A 22,378-nucleotide genomic window follows, 5' to 3' on the forward strand; every position below is an offset into this window, starting at 1 on the left:
TTTTGCCGATTTGATGGGGAGAAAAAAATCGGTTTTAATTTCCATTTTCTGGACAATATTCAGCTTGCACGTATTTTCGTGACTGTTAGCCTTTTTTTTTTCTCACCTCAATGTGCCAGTTCAAACTCTTTGTCCATTTTTCAATTGGGCTGTTTCTTCTTTTCCTATTAACATGTTCTTTATATAGTCTTAATAATAATCTTATAACTATCTTTTTCCAATATTTTTCTCCCAACCTATCACTTACCTTTTAACTTGACCTTTTTATACAAAAAAGTGTAATTTATTAACAAATTCAATCTGTAAATCTCATCCTACATGGCTCCGTACATCCTCACCCCAAGATGATGCCAGTATTTCCTTTATTTTCTTCTAATACCTTTCTATGTTGTTTCTTAAGTTTGGCGCAGTAATTGATCTGTAATAGAATTGTGTGTGTGGGTTGTGAGCTAAAGTTCTAACTTCATTTTTCCCGAATGTTGAGTGAAGTGTCCCAATACCACTTACTAAATTATTCTGGCAGTTCTCAAACTTTTTGGTCTCAGAACTCTTCTGCAGTCTTAAAAATTATTGAGGGGCTTCCCTGGTGGCGCAGTGGTTGGGAGTCCCCCTGCCGATGCAGGGTACTTGGGTTCGTGCCCCGATCTGGGAGGATCCCACATGCCGCGGAGCGGCTGGGCCCGTGAGCCACGGCCGCTGAGCCTGCGCGTCCGGGGCCTGTGCTCCGCAACGGGAGAGGCCACAACAGTGAGAGGCCCGCATACCGCAAAAACAAACAAACAAACAAAAATTATTGAGGACCCCAGAGAGCCTCTGTTCATGTAGATTATATCTATTTCTATATACCGTGTTTAAAATTAAAACTGAGAAATGTTTAAAACACAAGAATGCATAAGAGTGAATGAGGACATCATCTTGCATCACACAGCCTCCAGAAGAAGCCACCATGTGGTAGGATGAGAGTGAAGCTGGGAAATAATGTTTTGGTGGTGATAGGAAAATAGTTCTGACCTGGAGGATACCCTGAAAGGATCTTGGGGACCCTAAGTTTCCACAGGCCACACTTTGAGAACCACCGGTCTATTCCTTCACCACTAATTTGAAATGCCTTCTTTACCCCCACATGCCCACGGCCTGTTTAGACTGTTCTCACCTTGTTTTGTTTACGAGAAAAGTCTTCTCCTGCTCCCACCTCCCTGATGTTGTTTTTCAAAATTCCTCACCTGTTCTTATACATTTCCTCTTCCTGATGAATTTGAGAGTCCTTTTGTCAAATTCCATTTTAAAAATTCCAACTGGAATTTTGATTGGAGTTCTAGTGACTTCATAGGTTTAATTTGGGACAACTACACACCTCTATCTCCCGGTACATAAGCATTTAGGAGAAAGGATTTGAGAGACTGAAGGATGATGGTCCCATGATCCAGTCTGAAAGGTCCCAGAAACTTGATTTTCAAAGTGTGTTGTCATGTAAATCGTCGGGAAGTCAGCAGCCTCCACCCCAGACACAGTGGGGGGCCCTGTAATGACAGGGGCACAAGCTGTAGTTTCTTATCTCCATCTAAGGATTATAGGGTCATCTAATGATGAGGAAAATATACTGACAAGTTCCTGAACCTAAATATCTAAAAGGATTAAATGCTGATTTAGACCCTCAATCTAGAGGACAAAGGGTCTATCACTGAGATCTGCCCTTCCATCAAAGCTCTTCCTGTAAGTGAGCATTGCCTATCTTACTGTAACTTTTAGGGGGAAAAAAAAGAAAGAAAGAGATGATTACCAACAACATCTGTTTCTTATATTTTCAATGTCAGAACCCCAGACAGAGACCTAAAGCAGAATAAGATGCAGGAGGACCCAGGGGTGCCTGGCTGGTGCCCACAGAGAAAGGCCCCTCAGCACCGTGCGGTATGACCGGCACCCTGGCCACATACGCCCAGTGCTCAGAGTGGAAGCACCCGAGGCAGAGCCTTGGACTCTGGCATTCCCTGGCCATTCTGGAATCCGGGGATTTTGGTCGATGCGGAAACCCACATGAAATACAGACTTTTTAAATAAACTGTAATCTAGATTTGGCACTTGGCAAAAAAGCCTGTCGCCAGCCTGATTGCTGGAATGTGGGGAGATGGGTGATGACATATTAACAGAGACAAGTTCTTCACCCAGGGGTGGCTCTAAGGCCGTGGGACTGATGGACAAGGTTGCATGTCACGGGCAGCCTCAGCCTTGCTGTTGTGAGCTTTGAGGCTCCAAAGTTAGGCCTGTCATGTGACACTCCGTAGCTTGGAGCCATGGGAAGGGTTCTTTCTGTCCTAGAAGTCTGCAGACCAAGTTCCAGTTCTGTTCTGCCGTGATGTGCGATGTGAGTTTTTGTAAGTGGCTTGACTACTCTGGGCCTTAGCCCTTCATTTTACATGAAATTTTACCTATTTGTACAATGAAGGGATTAGAATAAATGAGGACATTTTAACTTGGGGTCCATGTGTATCCCTGCAGAGGCATCAGGGGCGTTTTTAAGCCTCCTGAAATTATAAGGAAAAAATGTGTGTATGTGCATTTTTTCTGAGAAAAGCGTAGGAACCCAATAAGGTTAAAAACCTTTGGTTCCTTACCTCTCACCTTTTACGATTCTCCAAATACTGAGGTGCCCTCACCATGCTGCCCAATACTATTTCCATGTCCCTGCAAGGTCGTCTCCCCTTGCTTACCTGCCCACAGGCAAGCAGACCCCTGTACCCTGAGGGTGGGAAGCTTACCTTCCCCCACCGTCTGCTGTCCGGAGTGCCGGGCCAGGTGCCTAGAAAGGCACAGAGCAGGCACTTGTGGGATTGCGTGGAAACCCAAGGGAGGGGCGCCTGCCTGCCGGCATTTTTCAGTCTTTTTCAATTCCATAGTCGTCTAGCGAGTACCTCAGTGTGCAGCACTTTGAGCTAGCAGCTGTGGGGAATCTAAAGCCATACTCTTGGCCACAGAGGGGGCTCCCTTTCTTTTTGGGGGGCTGGGGAGGAGACATGGAGGCTGGCAGTGGTAATGGCTGTGATTTGGAACCCATCTCTGATGCAATAAACATCCAGCTGCTTATTAAATTGGCTCCTACTGGAGTTGGCCTGTTTCCACTCATGTCTCTTTTTAAAAAAAAAAAAAAAAAAATCAGTAAGTGGGTTTTGATACATTAAAAAGAAACTTATGAAAAAAAAAGAAATTTATGTTTCTTAACTTACTATGGCATAGATAATTTCAACGTCAAGCTATCGGGTCAGTGAGAAGATGTGTTGTTCAGATATTCGTACCTCTGTCTGAGAGTGAATTTGAGGGGGATGGACTCCTTAAGGTGCGATAGGTTCAAGAAACCCTGACAAGGAGGGTCCCGATCTCCCCCAGCAGAGGTTGGGGTCAGCCTAGAGCCACGTGTCCCTTAGCAAGAATTCAGAAAGGAATCGGCCCATGGCTTTTCTGTCCTACTGGCAGAGCCAGACTTCCAAGCTTCAAATCCCTGCTCTGCTATTTCTTAAACAAATTACTTAACTGCTTCCTGCCTCGGTTTCCCTATCGGTTAAGTGGGAATCACACTTCTCACTGGGTTGCTCTGAGGATTAAGTGAATTAATCCACATGAAGCTCTTGTTTTGTTTTGTTTGAATTTTATTTTATTTTTTTATATAGCGGGTTCTTACTAGTTATCATTTTATACATGTTAGTGTATCTATGTCAATCCCAGTCTCCCAATTCATCACACGTGAAGCCTTTGGAACAGGACCCGACACACAGCCAGTGATGCCAGCCATTGTTACGAATGATGATGATTATTCCTTCAGACGTCCTGTGGGCGAAGCGGCAGCTGTAAGGGGAGAGGCGGAGGGGGCTGCATCTTGCATCCTACCTTGAATTCCTCACTTGGACACAGCTGTGAGCTAACAGTGAAACTGCATTCTGTTATTTATAAAATGTTACCAAGCACATGAGATATTAATATAGAACACTGCGAATTTGGGGGGTTGCTATAAACATTTAAAACTCCACATCCACTGGTAACAACGCCTCCTTTTGGAGGTAATCATGTAAGTGGCATCACAAAGGGAACAGCAGCCGCAAAAGGAACAGGAGCTGCAAAGGGAGACGTAGCCACGTTAGATGCCGTGACCTCCTCCACTTTCACATGCCAGCTTTTACCTGGTTCACACGTGTGGATGTTACATGTGTTTTGACATGACCATCATTCTGCCTGGATTGTAAACTGTCGTTGACATCTAAGTATTTCCGAGACCGAAGTTGGGCTCTTCGTGTATTATTCAGTAAATAAATCTTTTGGTTCGTTCTTCATTCTCTCTTTTCTATCCTTGTTTCCATTCCATTTGTCACCTCCTCTTTGACCTTTCTGCCTCTTGTCTTTTCCTTCCAGCCTGTGCAAAGTCACTGCCAGTGTCATCCCCCTTTATACAACGCGGTTCTCCCGACGCAGGCTTCCCACTACTTCCTCGTCATTTTCCCTGGGCTCCACTTCTCTGCTTTCAAGCCAGTGCGGGCAGAGCTCCCACGTGGCTGCTCCCCCATCTGTGTCCTCTTGGGCGGGGAGATGAGGCTGGGAGGGGGGGCGTCTGTGAGCCCCAACCTGTCAGGAGGCGGTTGAGAATGAGATCTTCTTTGCTACCTGGGCCACCATCCCTGTGTCCCCATGTGCAGCGAGGCCTCTGCCATAACCGTTTGTCCCCCTGGGAAACCCTGGCAGAAAAGAAGGGCTGGTGGCAGCCCTGAGGAGGGGCCTGCTTCTCTGCATCTCCTCCCCACCCCTCCGTACTTATCCCCTTTTCCAGAATCCACCTTAGTCTTCCTTTCCTTGGTAGGTGCAGCTCCTCCTGCAGCCCGTTCACCTCTTTCCTCCGAGAGGACCGGGCAGCACTCCCACCCCCCAGGGGCACCCTGTGTTGGATCCGCAAGATCCCGCTGCTCTGCGCTGTCTTCACCTTGGCCAGCTGGGCGTCCTCCTCTTGAGATGTCCTTTTAATTTCTGGGTGGGGCTTTTCTGAGGCCTTGCAGTTTCTAGAAATTTAAACCTCAGAAAGAAAAATACAACATTTTTCCACTTTTCCAAGAGCAGACCCAGTGGTGTACCCCGATGCTGAAAGTCAGTGAACAAGCAGGAAGCGCATTCGTTCCCCCTGTTTTGTGTGCAGCCCCACATGCCGGACAGTGGCTTTTGTTAATCATGACGTGGCAGAGGACGGTGCTGCACCGGATGATACATTCATTTCTCTGCTCTGAAGATAAATGATATCCAGTCCTGAAAAAAAAATCAATGGTGATGTATTACAGCATGATCTATGGCTTCCATCCCTGGAAGCGTTAGGAAAGCATGAGTATTTACTTTCTCTGGCCTGTAATTTATCAATGGAGGATGCATGATGGGTATTTAAACTCCCAGACCTATGATGAATTATTTTTTCCTGAGAAACATCTTTATCTTGTAAATAGAATTTTATAAGTATTTGTGGGACAGGAATATTCTCTAGTCTTTTCAAATTGCCACACTCCTGGCTGATGTATCTCGTCTGTTGAAGAATGCCAGGCTTTTTCTCCTTTGGTTTTAGTGCATCTTGTGGAACTCGAGACTCCCCATCACTCACAGTCTGGTGTGGAGCCAGGTTTTCTAGTTGCCTGTCAATAGCTGAGGACAGCCCTATGTGTCGGGGTGGGCTGAGGGGCTGGGAAAAGGTCCCCTAAGAAAAAATACCGCTCACCCTGATGCCACACCGAGAAATGGCCCCACCGGGTCAGAAGCCCATCCACAGTGGGGGCAGGCAGCCAGGGGGTGGAAGGGCCATCCAGGGACAGAGAAAGCCAGGAAGGTAAACCCCGCCTGGTCTCAGCCGCCCGAGGTCAGCCCTGCAAATGACTGTCACAGCCTCAAATCAGGTTGAGAGGGAAACCTGTCAGTGCTACAGTCCCAGCTTTCAGAAGCCAAAGGTAGAGCCTGTGATTGAAGTGATGTTCAGTATTGGGTCCATTCATCAAAAGCCTGGGCCGCTGCCAGCTCCAGCCAGCGTGCTTCCTGGTTTTGCTGCCGCCGCCTTTGGCTACACGGTGAGTCACGAGGAAAGGGCCAAGCTCGGGTGGGAAGGACAGTCAGAGGAACTGTCAGCCATGAGAAAGGAACGAGACCTGTTCAGGGAGCCCACCGATCACTTAACTGAGCACAAACGCTGTGCCGTGAAGGAGATTGTGGCCTCGTGCCTGCCCCTGAGGGTCTCCTTTGGCTACAAGACCACTGATGCCAGGCTAGGTGGACGCAAGGGCCTGAGTGAGGGCCTGGGGGCGGTTTCTGTCCAAATCTCAGTCATCCAGCTCCCTGGGGCCCTAAGAACGTCACGGTCCTACTGGTTCACCTCCTTGACTCCGGGTACCGTGCTGGAGGCCGTGGTCTGCTTCTTCTCCGTCTGGTCCATCGTGGGGCTCTCGGGTTTCCACACGTACCTGATCAGCTCCAACCAGACCACAAATGAAGACGTAAGTTCCTGGTGGGGTGGGACGTGGGCATGTTCTTTCGTGGGAAATAGAGAAAGAAGAGGTGAGGGGCCCGGGCTCCCTTTCCAGATGGGAGCCCCTGGGAGCAAAGAGCCTGCACGGGAAGCATTTTCCGACATCAGTCTCCAATTTCTCTATTGCGAATCTCCAAACTGTCCTGCTCTCTGACCACGTCACTTAGATACTAAGATCGGCCGAGTGACCCCCCAGTTCCAAGGCCCGAGGAGGGATTCTGTTCTATTCCTTTGCAATAATTCTATCAGCAACTTGTCACCCTGCCCCGATGAAGAGAGACCTCACAGGCTGGCCTCTCTCAGATAACGGCTCCATTTCATTTGGGGAGGCAATCGCACTGACCCAAAGTTTAACTTTTTATCCAGGATTATCTGCCTGTACTTAATGCAGATGGAGAGGAAATACAAAACCAGAAAACGTAATGCTGGAAAATGTTTCTTTGTGAACCTGGTCCGTTTTGCTCTGAATATTTGGACTCTGACAGAAGCCTCTATCAGTACATGAATTCAATGTCTCAGAATTAGGTTGCCTCCGAGACTTGAGAAAAACCAGTGCTGATGAGATAGATGAGTTCCGAGAATGTTAAGACAGCTATGTGTGTGTGCTAACTGAGAACACGAGAAATACCCTGCAGAATTATTCTGCAATGTGGTGAGGCTGAATTCAGGCCATAAATGCGCAATTAAGGACTTCCCTGGCGGTCCAATAGGTAAGGCTTCACCTTCCAGTGCAAGGGGTGCGTGATCAATCCCTGGTCGGGGAGCTAAGATCCCACGTGCCGCGTGGCCAAAAAAAAAAACAAAATATAAAGCAGAAGCAATGCTGTAACAAATTCAATAAAGACTAAAAAAAAAAAATAGTCCACATCAAAAAATCTTTTTTAAAAAAATGGGCCATTAGGGGAGGTGTGTTACTCCTCTCTGCTACCATTCATTTCATGACTATTTAACACACTAAATGTAGCATCAAGGAATCTCCACTGGCTTATGTGAGCTGCCTTTTAAGTACCATGTGGTAGAAATAAGAGACTATTTTCCCCAGAGAATGTTGTTTCTCCCCGGTCTCACCTGCTGTTTGGGGATATTTCCAAGTTTGGGGTTAATGCCAGTTTTCCTTGAGAAAAGTACCTCCGTTTCTTCTGCTGAAGAAGTGAGTAAAGATCATTGCATTCTTTACAGGCTTCTTCTGATCGGCCCAAACTGTGACATTGGTGTGATGGATACTGTGTCATTGACTATCCTTTTCTTTCAGATTAAAGGATCTTGGTCAAATAAAAGAGGTAAAGAGAATTACAACCCCTACAGCTACGGAAATATCTTTACAAATTGCTGTGTTGCCCTGTGTGGGCCCATTTCTCCAAGGTAAGATTCAGATGGCACGATGCCCGATAACAGACCTGGGGAAGCACACACCCTAGTGTGTTAGCGCAGGCCTCGGGCAGCAGTGACCTGGCCGGCGGCAATGACCGCCAGCCAGGTCAGCACGCCGCTCTGTGCTGCGGAGACGTGGCCTTAACGATGTAGAGATCTGGCTTGTGTTATGCTTGGCATAACTTTCTACTGAATTTGTGTCAAGTTTGGGGAAAATCCCCTCAGGATCAAAACAGGGACACTGAGTCAGGTGACCCCATGAATCATTAGATGATGTTGAACATCCAGGGAGCAGGATGTGTCATGAGGGAGCAGGACACAAGGTAGGAAGCAATTAGAAAGCCTGTAGACATAAGTGCTAAGAGCTGAGTTGTGCAGAATAGAAACGCTAAAATAGTTCAGAGGGAGAGATCCGTGTGGGCTGAAGCAGTAGAGATTGTGGTGATGATAAGACAGCAGTCCTGTTAATAATGGCCGTGGCTGACATTTACTGGATAGTGTTAGGCTCTGTTTTATGTGCTTTACGTGGATTAACTTTTAAAACCTCACTCTGTACCTATGAGGTCGGTACTATTATATCCCATTATATGGAAGAGGAAACCAAGGCACAGAGAGGTTAAATAACGTGCTCAAGATCACACAGGTGGTAAAGGCTGCCTGGTCAGGACACAAACCCAGGCGTCTGACGTCAGAACCTGTGTGTGTCAATGGTAGAAGCTGCCTCCTAGTCTTGATTATTCATGAGTTACGCTCTTGTAGAATATTTCCAACAGATTAGCCAAATCAAACATTATTTGCTAAGCAAGTTTTCCAGGTTTCTAGAATGAGTTTCCAAGCCTTCCTCGCTTTTGGCCTCCAACTGTGTACATGGAGAGAAACCACAAAAGCTACTGGCTCGTGTCCGCAGCAGCCCCGCTGTGCACTTAGAGCTGCACGGTCAGTCATCACTGACTTGTGCTCGTGGAACACAAACTGGGTTTGATCGTCAGCCTCAGTGAAGCTTCATTAGGGAAGGAAGAGTGATTCCCTCCCCCACCCCGCCCCCCAAAATAGCAAACACATATTCCAAGGCCATTTATTAATTGGTACTGGTTTATAGTTCCTGGTGCCATTGGGTAATTAGAAATTGATCATTTTCCAGTTTGGGTCTAGAAAGTTGGGAGCCCAGTGTGCCACTCGTCCTGAATTTGGGGCCCTCGGGGGCCCTTGACCTGCCCCTCCCAGGCCTCCTCTGAGGAGGGACAGCAGGAAGCGACAGCCAAGGGCTCTGGACGGAAGGGCTGCCTCAGGCCAGGGCGTCCGTCATGCCTGGAGGGTGCCCCTCCCCCAAGAGAGCTCCAGACTCACCCAGGAGTCCCTCTTGGGGCTCTTTAGGCCAGAAAAACCCTCTGGAAATGCTTTCACAGTTTAGCTTTGTGTTTCCTCCTGGTGTGTGTTTATTTATTATGGTGTGTGTGGATAGCGGGGACAGGCCATGAAGCACAGAGTAGAAGAGGCAAAAGAGACATGAACGAGCATCTTACCCCGTCTCTGAAATAGACACCTGAATCTAGGAAAGGAATATAGAAGTCTCACGTTTTGCCCGAATCTCTTTTCCCGTTCCCAAGTCTTTGATTTGCATTTGGCGCCATTCTGTGTTGTTTATAGATCAAGTCTTATCATGGCGAAATTATTTCTTCCACAACTGGATTAAATTTGCTGGTTTGGCTAAGCTGAGGCTGTATTCTTTCCAAAATCCAAGTCCCCCTGGATGGAGCATTTCTCAGGGACGGCCCTCCCCTCGGAAGAGCTTGACCACTCGAGGGTTTGTGCAGGAAGATGGGGCGCTGCCCTCTCTCGCTTGCCCACAGGTTCCCAGAGCTGGCCTGGGCAGAAGTGGGCAGGGGCATGGTGTCTGTCTTCGCTGTTCCCTCCTGTCACCTTCCTCGCCCTCTGCTGTCTCTGCCCTGCCTCACCCAACCCCTGTGCACTAAAAGAGCACCAGGGCCTTGACGGGCATCCCAGACAGGCTGAAGAATGAGCAGTGTCCCTCGCCTCAGACAGGGACTAAGCACCACCTGTGTGCCCAGCGCCATGTGCCTGGGATGCGTCTAAAGCATTCTTAGTGTGACGATGTACTCACGAGGGAGGGAGAGGGTGTCTTCAAGATTCCCCGTGAGAGCCATGGAGCACGGGGGCAAAGACCCGTGTCCCGTTCCCTGCAGTGTCCCCAGAGTTGGGGGGGGCAGCAGGGTGGGAACAGCCAGGTTTGGGAGGGGGTCCTCATAACGAGTCTGGCAGGAGGAATGGAAGATTGGAAAGACAGAAAGTCCCAAGGTGTGGTCAGGGTCAGGCCCTACGGGCTGGTGCTGTGGGTCAGCCAGTCGTAAGAATTCACTTGGCCGCTGTCACTGAGCACGTGCTGTGTGCTGGGGTCCAGGGATGCACCTGAGAGAACGTCAACAATACAGGTCTGTCCAGGGCAGGTCTGCACAGGGGGAGGGGCTGGGATGGGGTCGGGGTGCAGGTTCCATGGACACCTGGCAGGGCTTCCCAGAGGAGGGGGATGTAAGGTATGAACCATTCTAAAGGATCAGGAGGAACTGGGGAAAAGGAATTGTGGGAGGAGAGAAGGGACAGCATGTGCAAAGGCCCAGAGGTGAGAGGAGAGCCCGGCTTGTCAGAGGAGGAACTGGGGGAGTGAGGGGGGTCCCGGGGGGCAAGGCAAGAGATGAGGTGAGCTTAGGAGGGGCTCGAGGGCCATTCTGAGGGCCAGAAAGAGGCTTGGGGCAGAGTGTTACAGTCTTGGGTGCGTGGCTGAACAGGCTGAACGCATGGGAAGCAGGCCGAGAACAACTTTTTCTATAATCCCTGCTGTCCCCACTCTTTTGATGACCTAGTTCTTTTTCTGCTCCTGGATGAAATCCCCTGCAAGTCCCTTAATTTCTCCTGTCAGCTGGAAAAAAAAAAGACTCGGGGCACTTTCATTTCCTCCAAAATAGTGTCATTTCAGTGAACCGGAACTTCAAAGTTCAGTGTAAGTTAACATTTTCCGCCCCTTCATCCCTACCAGGGCTGGGATTTCAGCATACCTTTGGGAGCAAACAGTTTGACCCCCGGCATGCCCCTTTGAGCCAGCTACACACCAGCTCTCTCCCAGGGACTGAGCCTGGCCCCACCCCTGGATCTCATCATTGGCAGGAGCGGTGACCCCTCTCCCCAGGACATCCTTCTTTGCCCTTTCCTTCGCTCTTTGACACCCTTGAAGGTGGCCGCAGACTTGGTCTGAGAATCCCTTTGACGGTCCTGCATGGGGATCCAACACCTCCCCTTTGGAGGATGGAGGTTCTTGTAGCCTCTTGTTTTTTCTAAACCTCAGGGGATTTGACTGAAACTGAAGCAGAGTCCCACTTCCAGATCCTGTCATAAGTATTTTTGTAATGGCTTGTTAGTCTGTCACTGGAAGACCTGAGGTGGTAGCTGTGATGATAACGCGTATCTTCTGAAAGCCGAGCTGACACGTGGAACAGCCTTCAGCCGCCCGGGCCCCGCCCCCAGGAGGAGGAGCGTGTGGGCACGTGGATGTGCTTGGGGCGTCCCTCAGAGGCCCAGCCCCACCCCACGGGAGGCCAGGGCGGGAGCCCCACTTAGTGGCCGAACCTCCTGTTGCCCCTTGCAGTTCTGTCCTTAGACCCGGGGTCAACACGGAGTCTTCACTCAGGGAGGAAATAGGCAAAAACCCTTTTGATGGCAAAGGAATCTTCACCCTCACCTCCTACCTGGGCAACAGTGCCATAGAGTGAACACAGAAACGTTGTTCAGGAAACGTGTCGGTGGGAGACCGAGGACCCGTTTTTACTCGCTCAGTCAGAAGCGTTTGCTCAGCACCCGCTGGGGGGCAGCTGTGGAGGTAATGATGATGAAGAAGACCCTGTTTCTGCCCTCGTGGTGCTTACGCTTCGTGACAGGCGCACACGGAAACACGTGGAGCCAGCGTGATGTGATACGGCGCCCACGGCGCTCCGAGGGCGGGCCAGAGGGGCCAGATCCTCCGGGACAGGTGCCGTGGGGGAGACGAGATGAAGCCTGCCCCCGGGGGCCTGCGGGCTGCTCCACAGAGGAGTCACTCGTATAGATCACTGTGACATCAGGCCAGCAGTGGCATGTACCAGCAGGAGGATCACAGGCAGGGCTGAGAGAAGCCAGATGAGGGAAGAAAGCGGATATAGGGCCAAGAGCAGGGGCTGGAGGCCGAGAAGAATGGACAGCGGACGGGAAGGGAAAGTGACTTCGGGCAATTAAAAGCCACAGCCTGAACAGAAACAGAGACGACAAAGCAGAGAAGGCACAGCGGGTGCGTGGCTTCTGCTCCCGGGCAGAGCACTGGCGCGTAGTAGGTGCTCAGACGCGCTTGTTGAAGGAATGAAGCCGTGAATGCCGTGTGTGACAAGATGTGGATTTGAGGCCGGAGAGGAAGGTTGGGGACAGGTTGTGTGAGGCCTGAAGGCCGAGCAAGGGGGTCTGGGCTCCGATGGCAGGTGATGGAGGCTGTGCAGGCAGGAGGGGTGACGTGATCAGGACGGGGGCGGAGTGCGGGGCCTGCAGCAGGTGGCAGGGAGGGAACAGATGCTCCAGGCGTTTCTAAGGGCAGAAGTGGTAGACTCTGGAGCCTGACCACACATGAAGGCGAGCAGAGGTGTATTCTGAAGCGTCTTGGGGGCCCGTCACAGAAAACGGACCCCCGACATGGAAATTAAGAGAGCGTTGTCGGTGTTTTGGGCTTTTTATTCGCTCTCTGACCCCTGCATTGTTCTGTTTTCTCTTGCAGCCTCATTGACAGAAGAGGGTACATCCAGCCTGACACCCCACGGCCAGCCGCACCCTCCAACGGGATGGCCGCGTACGGGGCCACACAGTCACAGAGCGATACGGTAGGACCTGCAGCGCCCCACAGAGGCTTCTCTCCCACATCTGTGTTCACTGACCTGTAACAGTCAGTCACCTAGAAAGCTTCCCGGGACACCCCTGGGCTGGCAGGCTCAGAGAGGGCAAGGAAGCGTTAAATTAAGGCGATATCCGCCGAAGGCTTACGCCCCCCGCCCAACAGGTGGTCAGTTTGTTTGGGGTTGTGTCGGGGAGCTACACAACATCTCTTCCAGAAACAACTTGAGGCAGCTTGCTCTGGAAAGCCCCTCACACAGAACCGGGCTGCTGTCTGGGGTGAGCGAGAGCTGCCCCAAGCAGGGCTGGCTGTCTGGCGAGTCCCCGAGTCCCGTGCCGTCCCTTTGCCTCAGTCTGCACCCGCTCCCTCAGCCCCTCTTTAAATGTGCAGCGGAGTCTGCTGCTAGGTCTCCCCACTTTCAGCCAAAACCTTAGATCAGCCATGCACACCTCAGTGCAAATAATCAGACAAGCTGTTCATTCACTGACAGCAAAAACTGACTGGTGCCTCTCCAAAGAGGTCCCTGGGTCACGCTTCTGTGGAGGTGTGGGACGGGTGCTTTGTTTTCACTCTGCACCTGGGAGACGGGGCAGGGACGGAGTCTTTCCATGGGCACCTGAGCTCACAGTCTGGCTGGCCCCGACCATCAGTGCCTTAAAATTCTTCAGTGGTCTGTAAGTCAATGGCCTCTCTTTATCAGGAACAAATTCCTCTAAAGAAGTGTTTCTGAAAGGGACCCAGTCTTGTGGCCCACTGTTTGCTCTCTATAGACCTGAATCATCCACAACAGAGTCCATGACAAACAGGCCAGGACAGCAGAGTGGGTTCAGAAAAGAGGCTTTGACAGTCCAGGACTTGGAGATGGAGCTGATGTGGAAATCTGGGAGCAGGGAGCCAGGGATGCCTCCTGCCTTTCAGCTTGGTGACAAGATGACCATACACATCACCAACAGGAGATATAAAAGGAGGTACCAGTTAGGGGGAAGCTGATTTCAATATGTAGAAATGGGGTACCCTCGGATGCCTGGGGATAGGGGGAGGTGCCCTGCAGGTTGCTATATAGAAAGCTCGGGGAAGGTTTGCTTCGCCGTACTTAGGAAGGAATGACATGGTTGGTAGAAATTCACTTTGAAATACTGGAGATGTGAATCAATTTTATTAGTTATCCTAGAATCCAGTCGATCTAGCATTTAAAAAAACTGTAAGACATGCTCCTGTTTGTCATCCGAGATATTAATCTGATTTCATCCCACATGCTGGAAGATTTTTTTTTTTTGCGGTACGCGGGCCTCTCACTGTTGTGGCCTCTCCCGTTGCGGAGCACAGGCTCCGGACGCGCAGGCTCAGCGGCCATGGCTCACGGGCCCAGCCGCTCCGAGGCATGTGGGATCTTCCCCAACCGGGGCACGAACCCGTGTCCCCTGCATCGGCAGGTGGACTCCCAACCACTGCGCCACCAGGGAAGCCCCTGGAAGATTATTTTTTGAAATCAGCATTTATTATCTTTTGCTAACTTTCTCTCCACCCATGCCTGCCAATTCTGCCCCCATCAGGTCAAGTTTCTTTATCTAATTGGATACTACTAGTGAGGATAATAGAACAGGATAATTATGGAAGACAATGGAAGGAAAAGCTTTGCAAATGGACAGATTTAAGTACAACTGAACACAGCAGGGAAAGGCAGAGAGCTGGGATGTGGGATCAGAGAGCCTGGGCTTGCAGTGACTGACTGGGGGCTGGGTGACCTTGGCAAGTCACTTCATCCCGAGAGTCTTAAGTTCCTAAACTGTAAAATGAAGAAGGGGATAATGATGTTCACCTCCCTCCCATCACCACTTTATAACAAAGGGCCTGGCACATAGTAGGTGCTGGTTAAACATTCAACTGAATGTATTTGAAAGTTCCCCTCACAGGGGCTTGCTCAAGGGAAGTTCTGAATAAATATTAGTTTGTTCCTGTCTTCCTTTCCTCATTCCTGTCTTCCTCCAATTTTGTCAACATCTGCAAAAGGCTCCACCTTGAATGTGGAACTAGGAACTAGAGGGAAGGAGTTCCCTTTGATGCAGTGACATGGCAACATGGCTTCATGAAGTGATGGCCTTGGTAGGATCAAATTAACCCATGGGCCAAGAGACAGGACATGGTCATTTTACCCACTAGACACCACAGGCAAAGCACCTGTGTGCTTTTCTGGGGAGTATGAAAAATTTTAAGTCCTGAAAAATAATTATGAGCTCTGAAACATGAAAAGAAAACAGCAAAATCAAAATTAATAAATGTTTAATGTCTATGAGACCCATGAATATGTCAACTTCATTAATTGTTAAATTTAGCTTTCATCAAAATTTCATTACATCTTAGAAATGATTTGTAGGTTGGGTTTTTCTCACTTCATAAGAATTCCCCAGCACACATGTGATTACAGAGAAATCATTACCAATTATAAAGTAGTGAGTTGCCTGTAGACAGATCATTTTAAAAGCTAACTGCCTGGGGCACCCTGCGCTTCCTGTCTTGCCATGCTGCCTGTGTTAGGGGAAACCCAGGTTTCCACTGGGCTTAAGGCTGGGGGAACTCTTTTTGGTCCCAAGGCGCCTACCCACTGCTGGGAGTGCCCCCAGTGTGTCAGAACGTGTTCAGGAGAGGCAGGAGCTGAAAGCTGTTTGGGGAAGTAAGATGAGATATGTTCTTCATGGTCCCACAGCCAGAACTGGGACCGGAAGGTGGGCCTGGGAGGCAGATGGTACTCAATCCAAGAGGGGAATGCCCAACACCCAGAGCTCATGGCAGACGGGAGCCCCTGCCACAGAGGTGTTCAGGCTGGGGGAGGTGGCACCCCCAGCAACGTGGCCACAGAGGAGTCAGCACTGGCGGGAGGGCTGGACATTGACCCTCAGGGTTCCTTCCAACTCAGAGCCTGTCATCCAGGCCACCGGCCTTGTCAGCAGGGCAACATCACTGTGCCAGATAATGGTCCATTCTACTGTGCATTTATGGCCATTCAGGCACTAGAGCGTGAGCCTTTCCATTGTTTCCGTTGTTCATTATGGCTTCGGTGGTATAAATACAATATTAACAGGAGTGCAGGGGGAGGAGACAGTCCTGCACGGGCAGGGCTGGCACTAAGCAGACCGTAAAGCCGGACGTGTCTCCGCCCCAGCCCCTCTCTCCAGTTCATTCATGCTCCCACTGCGTAGTGTTTACCAGATCCCACAGCTTACCAGCACGTAGCATACCACATGCCCTTCCAATGCTGTCACATGGATAACGCACGCTGACCCTGTGAGGATGCTACTAATTTTATCCCCATTTTACAGAATGAATAAAACAGGCACAGAGAACTTCAGTAAATTTGGCCAATTCCAACTTCACACTTCGACCCCAACAGTCCCTGCTGTCAACCCTACACTTTGCTGCGCTGTAGCCGTGAATGCTGTGTGTAGAGTGACTCCCTCCCGTATGCTTTCAGTTGCCACAGCCCGTTATCCTCACCCTGTCTCTCCTGTCAAAATCTGCTCTTTGCAAAAGATCTGTTATCAATCATCTATACGTTAAAGGGAATTTAAGCCGAATTTCAGGATATATGAATTTTAATTGTGAATGAAAGTTTTTACCCTCTATTAAAAACATTTCAGGCAATAATAAAATAATAACTGAATGTTTAATGCTGTTTGTTCAGCACTATATCCCCATTGTCTAGGCTAGTTCCTATGGTAGTTGGTCTCGGTGAGTGTTGGTTAAATGAGAAAGAGAGAGAAATTGACAATGTGCCAGGCACTGGGCTACATTATCATCTCATTTCATCCTCACAGAACCACCTGATGTGGGTATTCTAATTGCCCCTTTGAGGAGACTGAGATTCAGGGATGCTAAGTTTGTGACATAGCTAACCAGTGGCTGGGCTGAGTTTTCATCCTTAGCAGTCTGACTCTAAGGAAAGTGCTCTTCTTTAACCATATACCAAAAGTTTCCCAGGTGGGAAGGTCTTATGGAGCAGAGCGGCATGAAGTCTCCTCCCAGGGCTGTGAAATCACATCACCCAGGGCTTCCATGCAGAACGATGATTAAGCTGCTGTGGTCAGTCACAAAACCAGCTGTGGAACTGAATGTAACCACTCCATAATCTAACCTACAATTGGACCAAGCAAATATCTATGAAACTTCAGTTTCTGCTCTGTTACAAATGACAGTGTTAACCAATGACACATTAACTCTTCTTTTTTTCTCTTCACTTGCTTCCCCTAAGCCCAAACCATTTTGCAGCACTTTAGTCTGTGTTAAAGGTTTGTCCAGGTGGAAACATCAGTACCCAAGTAATTATTGACCTAGTCCAAGGGTGATCTCCACTATTAAACTCCTCAGAGTTCACTCAGTTTCTTGGATCTGCAAGTTATCATTTTTCATCAAATTGGGACATTTTGGCTATTATGTCTTCAATTTTTGGGGGGGGGGGCCTCATCTCATTTTCTCTCCTCCTGGGACTCCAATTACTCCTATGTTAAACCATTTGATATTTTGCCCCAGAGGGTAAGTCCCTGAGGCTCTGTGCATTTTTCTTCAAACTTTCTTTCTCAGCTCTTCAAATTGGATGATTTCTTTTTTTTTTAACATCTTTATTGGAGTATAATTGCTTTACAATGGTGTGTTAGTTTCTGCTGTATAACAAAGTAAATCAGCTATATGCTTACGTATATCCCCATATCCCCTCCCTCTTGAGTCTCCCTCCCACCCTCCCTATCCCAGCCCTCTAGGTGGTCACAAAGCACCGAGCTGATCTGCCTGTGCTTTGCAGCTGCTTCCCACTAGCTATCTATTTTACACTTGGTAGTGTATATGTCAGTGTTACTCTCTCACTTCGTCCCAGCTTACCCTTCCCCCTCCCCATGTCCTCAAGTCCATTCTCTACGTCTGTGTCTTTATTCCTTCCCGCCCCTAGGTTCATCAGAACCTTTTTTTTTTTTAGATTCCATATATATGTGTTAGCATGTAGTATTTGTTTTCCTCCTTCTGACTTACTTCACTCTGTATAACAGACTCTAGGTCCAGAAATTGGATAATTTCTTCTGATCTGTCTTCATGTTCACTGATTCTTTCTTCTGCCCTCTCCAATCTACTGTTAAATGAATCCAGAGAATTTTTCACTTTGGTTGTTATACTTTTTAGTTCTACAATTTTCATTTGGTTCATTTAATTTATCTGCTGAGTTTCATTTCTCTACTGAGATTCCCTATCTATTTACTCATTGAAGCCATATTTTACTATAATATTTGAACATTATTATGTTGCTTAAAGTCTTTATCTGCTAAGCATATTTGGGCTGTCTTGGGTTTGGTGCCTTTTCACCACTTTTTTTCTTAACTCTAGGTTACATTTTTCTATTTATTTGTATGTATATTGATATTTTATTGGATATATTTTGGGTAATATATTTGTAGAGACTGGATTTTGTTATCTTCTGAAGTGTTGATCCTTGTTTTAGCAGGCAGTTCAATTAGTGGCTAATCATCTTGAACTTGTGTAGGCTTGTATTATATTTTGTTAGTACAGATTTATGGAAAGTCCAAGATGTTTCTCATGCCCCTCTAATTTGAAGGAGCTCAACCTCCAAATTCTGTCTCCCTCAAAGATCTTGTCAGGGTTTGATTTAGCCATTGTTAGGGCCGGTCTAGGGTCTTAGTTTAGGGCATGATTCTTACTCCTAAGGTATAGCCTTCCTAATGTGATAGCTGGATGCCAGGCATGTTAACAAGGTATTGGGGGTGTTAATGAGATCAATGTCCCCCAGCACTACTTTTCTCAACTTCTAGTATCTCTATGCCTCTCTCAGCCCCGTTATAGCTGTTGTCTCATAAGCCTGGGTTGGGGGGGTTGGGGGGTGAAGGGGGAAGGGACTCTTCCTGCACATACACAGCACAGCTACAGACTTGTGTGGGAAACCCCTACTAGCATTTCTGGCCCCCTTCTCTGCACAGCATCGTCTTCTGCAATGCCCTGCCATACAGATCCAGCCACTCAAGCTTCCTTACCCTCTGATCTCTGCTTTCTCTACTCAGAAGAACTTCTCTGCTCTGTTCAGCCTATACCATGGTTGGGAAATTCTTCCCAAGGAAAGGGCTGGTTGACTGTGGGGCTCACCTGTGAGTTTCCCTCCTCTCGGGGACTGCAGCCTTGCATTGTCTGTTGTGCACTATTGGAAACTGTTTGCTTCACGTATTTTGGCCAGTTTCATATACTTCCTTGTACACAGAGGCAGTACTAGTCCAGTGTAGGTTATCCACCATTCCTGGGAATAGAAGCCTTATCTCTGTGATTAAAGGGCATTTTGCAGCCAACATTGCCGTATTCCCCCATTTTTGCTACCCGCTCTACTATCAGTAAATACTGACTTAGCCGTGGAACATGATTCCTCTGACCTAGAAGTGTTTCTAGTGCTCACCTCAAAGGAGGAGCATTTGGAGACTTTATATTTAGCACCAGACTTGGCATGTTCATTTGCAGAGAAAGGAAAGGCTGGAGGGAAAGAGATTCTAGGTATCTTGGGCCAAATTTTTGCCTATTATTTTATTATTAAAGTCTAGATCAGAAAGGCGTTTCCTGAATGATAGGAAAAGTGTTCCTAGGGAAATTGTACTATTTTAGAAATAAAAGTAAAGGCTTTAGCCTTAGATAAACATACTGATAATTGCAGGGCAGAAAAATTATGTAAATATTGATAGATAGCTGGCAGCAAAGTACCCGTAGAGGTCTTATTATCTGAAAAATGGGAAAATTCACTGTTAACTTACCATCTCACATAATTGGGGGATGGGGATGGTTATTTAGTAACTAAGTGATCTTCCCTCTACTACAGATTCCCAAGAAAGAAAACGTTAGAGAAGTAATGAAGTGACATCTAAGGTATTTAAATAGTGCATGTGACCCCAGTATAGCCCTTGTCATCTGAACACCCATGAAATTCTGAGGATCCACACTGGAATTTTGTGCACATAACCCCAGTGTCAACTGAAGACCATGTTTTAGTTATTCCTATTTTCCTCATTATTGGCTTTTATTATTACCTTATACTGAAGGTCTTTCCATGACAATGTGTCTATGCACAGTCATGACATTCAGGTATGGTCCACTTTTTAGTGTGCATATCTCATTTGATGGTCAAATAATTTAAGTTCTGTATGACATCAGGATCATAGTTTGTTTAAAGCCGGCACTTGTGATCCTTTGGGGTCACTTGCTAAACACAAAGATAGTCTAACCCTAACCCTAACCCTAACATAGTACATAATTGTTGGATTTTTTTTAATCATTTGCTATATTTACTTAACCTCATTTTAAATCCTCTTAATCCAATATCAAAACAAGATTAAACCTAGCAGTTGCATGATTTATTAAACTAGTTTCACAGAAGGACTCTTCATGCATAGTCTGAAAAATCAAATATAATAGAAAAAATAACTTGAGCAAACTTAAATGCTAATGTTTTAAAAAAGAATAAAGAGGAAGCACTCCTCCTAACCTATATTTTAGGTGGATTTTAGAAATTTATAGTGTTTTTATTAAAGTAAATGAGCATTCATAAGACCCCAGAACATAGCTTCACAGCCAAGCAGAAATAACTGATGCCCAATGCTAATACTTTTGAAAGAATTGGAGCAAAAGAAGTAAATAATTTTACGTATTCTTAGTTTGTATATAAGACCATCTAGAAAACACCTAGCTTTGGTTTTGGCAGCCTTTAATCTGTATGCTAGGATTATTTCAAACAAGAAGTCAGCTAGAGTAAAATAAAATGCATTCCACCATGAGCAATTTTATTTGAAAACCTGCAGAAACAAAACTAACTTATCTCTATGGTATTTTTAAACTGTAACATTAAGTGATAATGTGTGTGACATCCAAACATCTGAAACCATAAGCTTCTTTGCAAGTTAAACGCCAGTGCTTCATTTGGGCAGTAAGTCAGCCAGCTGTCAGTGACTTACTGCAACCACAGCAAATGCTCCAGCACTCCAGACAGTATTAGTTTTATGCTGCCAACAGAAGGGTCTGTCCATAGACATTCTTAAATGCAGTCATGTTTCTGTTCTATTAGTAGTCAGCACTTGGATGACTTTTGACCTAAAAAATGACAATTTCATTTGGTTCAATCTAATATTTGATAAATATGAACCGTTAAAGTGTTGTTTTGGAATGAAAACAGTGAGTTTCTCAATTTCCTCTTCATAGTGATGGACTGTCACTGTCCAATCTCTGGCTGCTTGCTTGTTTCTCTTTAAAATTATATAACTGGTTAGATACATTGAAATATACCTCATGGCTTCTTGGTGTTAGTGCTGGAATATAAGCCCTGTTCCAAGTTGTGAGAGAAAAAAAGTGAGCAGTGATGTCTCCCTCTACTGGTTGAAGATATGAGTCCTTGAATGAACAGCCAGGAAGGCGGGTTGGTGGCGTAAAAAGGTCAAAGAGAAAAGTGGGGGGGGGGGGGGGGGGGGGAGAAAAGGAGGAGAAGAAGAAAGCGAGAAGAGGGAAAAAGGATAAGAGGGAAGGAAATCAATGAAGGAAAAGATGGAGAGGGAAAGAGAAGAGAATTAGTGAGGCCAGAGAGAAAAAATTAAGTAGAAAAATCAAGAAGAAATGGGCAAATAAGGATTAGAATGGGCAAATAAGGTGTAAGGACATTTTTTCATGGGTCATCTTCACAGTAACCCTGAAAATATTGGCTTTTTTGTCCCTTGAAGTTCTCATATGGGAATTGCAACCAATGATGGTTTATTAGCCCATCCTCCTTGGAATTTTGGCAGTGTGCAAAATGAGGAAGAGGCTGGACTTTTTTTTTTTTAAATCAGATATCCCCTAGTCATTGAGTTTCTTCTAAAAAGATGTCCAAAACATGCAAAGTTAATATCATGAGAATTATACGTTCCACTGGGTAGAGTGGAATTAATTGCACTTTCCTTGATTGGAACCCATTTTAGTGTCCTGTTATGAACCAATAGGAAGATTATAACACAGTATCCTGTGGAAGAAAGCCTGGTCCCTGGGCGCCCCAAATGGGAATGGTCTTCTAAATAGAAATCAGTTTAAATGTGGCAAACTATTTTCAAAGCTATGGGTTACAGCAGGATTTAGACACTTAGGTTCATGGTGGTCCCAGCAATCTTCTCACTGATACAATCTTGCCGCAAGGTAAACTGGAGGAGGGGACAGAGTAGGTTCATTATTAATATGAAAGCAGTCCCTATAACAATGGAAATATCCACAGCTATACTCAGACAGTCATCTTTTAAAATATTTAAACAAATCCCTGTAGAACAGGTGCTTAAAGTCAGATAACACAAGTCACTGTTCAAAATAGTCATTTTGAAAAGATTTGTGACATTTCGATTTTTAAAAAAATTAAATGGCTTAGGCTAAATGTTTTCTTTCACATATTTAAGTCCTTAAGCTTTACTCCTGGGAAACTGGAGCGTGTTTTCAACAGGGTCCTGACCATGAGGCTGAGGACAGATTTGCTACAGTTTTAACGTGTTGTGGGTTTGGCCGCAGGAAAGCACCAA

General features: G+C 47.0%; 1 protein-coding gene across 2 annotated transcripts in view; it reads left to right on the forward strand.

Annotated features, from left to right (window-relative positions):
• The window catches only part of ZDHHC14 (zDHHC palmitoyltransferase 14), a 282,376-nt gene that overhangs the window by 254,254 nt on the left and 5,744 nt on the right, over positions 1-22,378 (forward strand). For both annotated transcript variants that reach the window (XM_079939445.1, XM_079939444.1), the window contains exons 6-8: positions 6,398-6,500; positions 7,785-7,894; positions 12,711-12,813. In XM_079939445.1, the coding sequence (XP_079795571.1) occupies positions 6,398-6,500; positions 7,785-7,894; positions 12,711-12,813 (316 nt within the window). The remainder of the gene's footprint in view (positions 1-6,397; positions 6,501-7,784; positions 7,895-12,710; positions 12,814-22,378) is intronic.

Source organism: Stenella coeruleoalba, assembly GCF_951394435.1.
Source record: "Stenella coeruleoalba genome assembly, chromosome: 12".
Taxonomy (NCBI): Eukaryota; Metazoa; Chordata; class Mammalia; order Artiodactyla; family Delphinidae; genus Stenella; species Stenella coeruleoalba.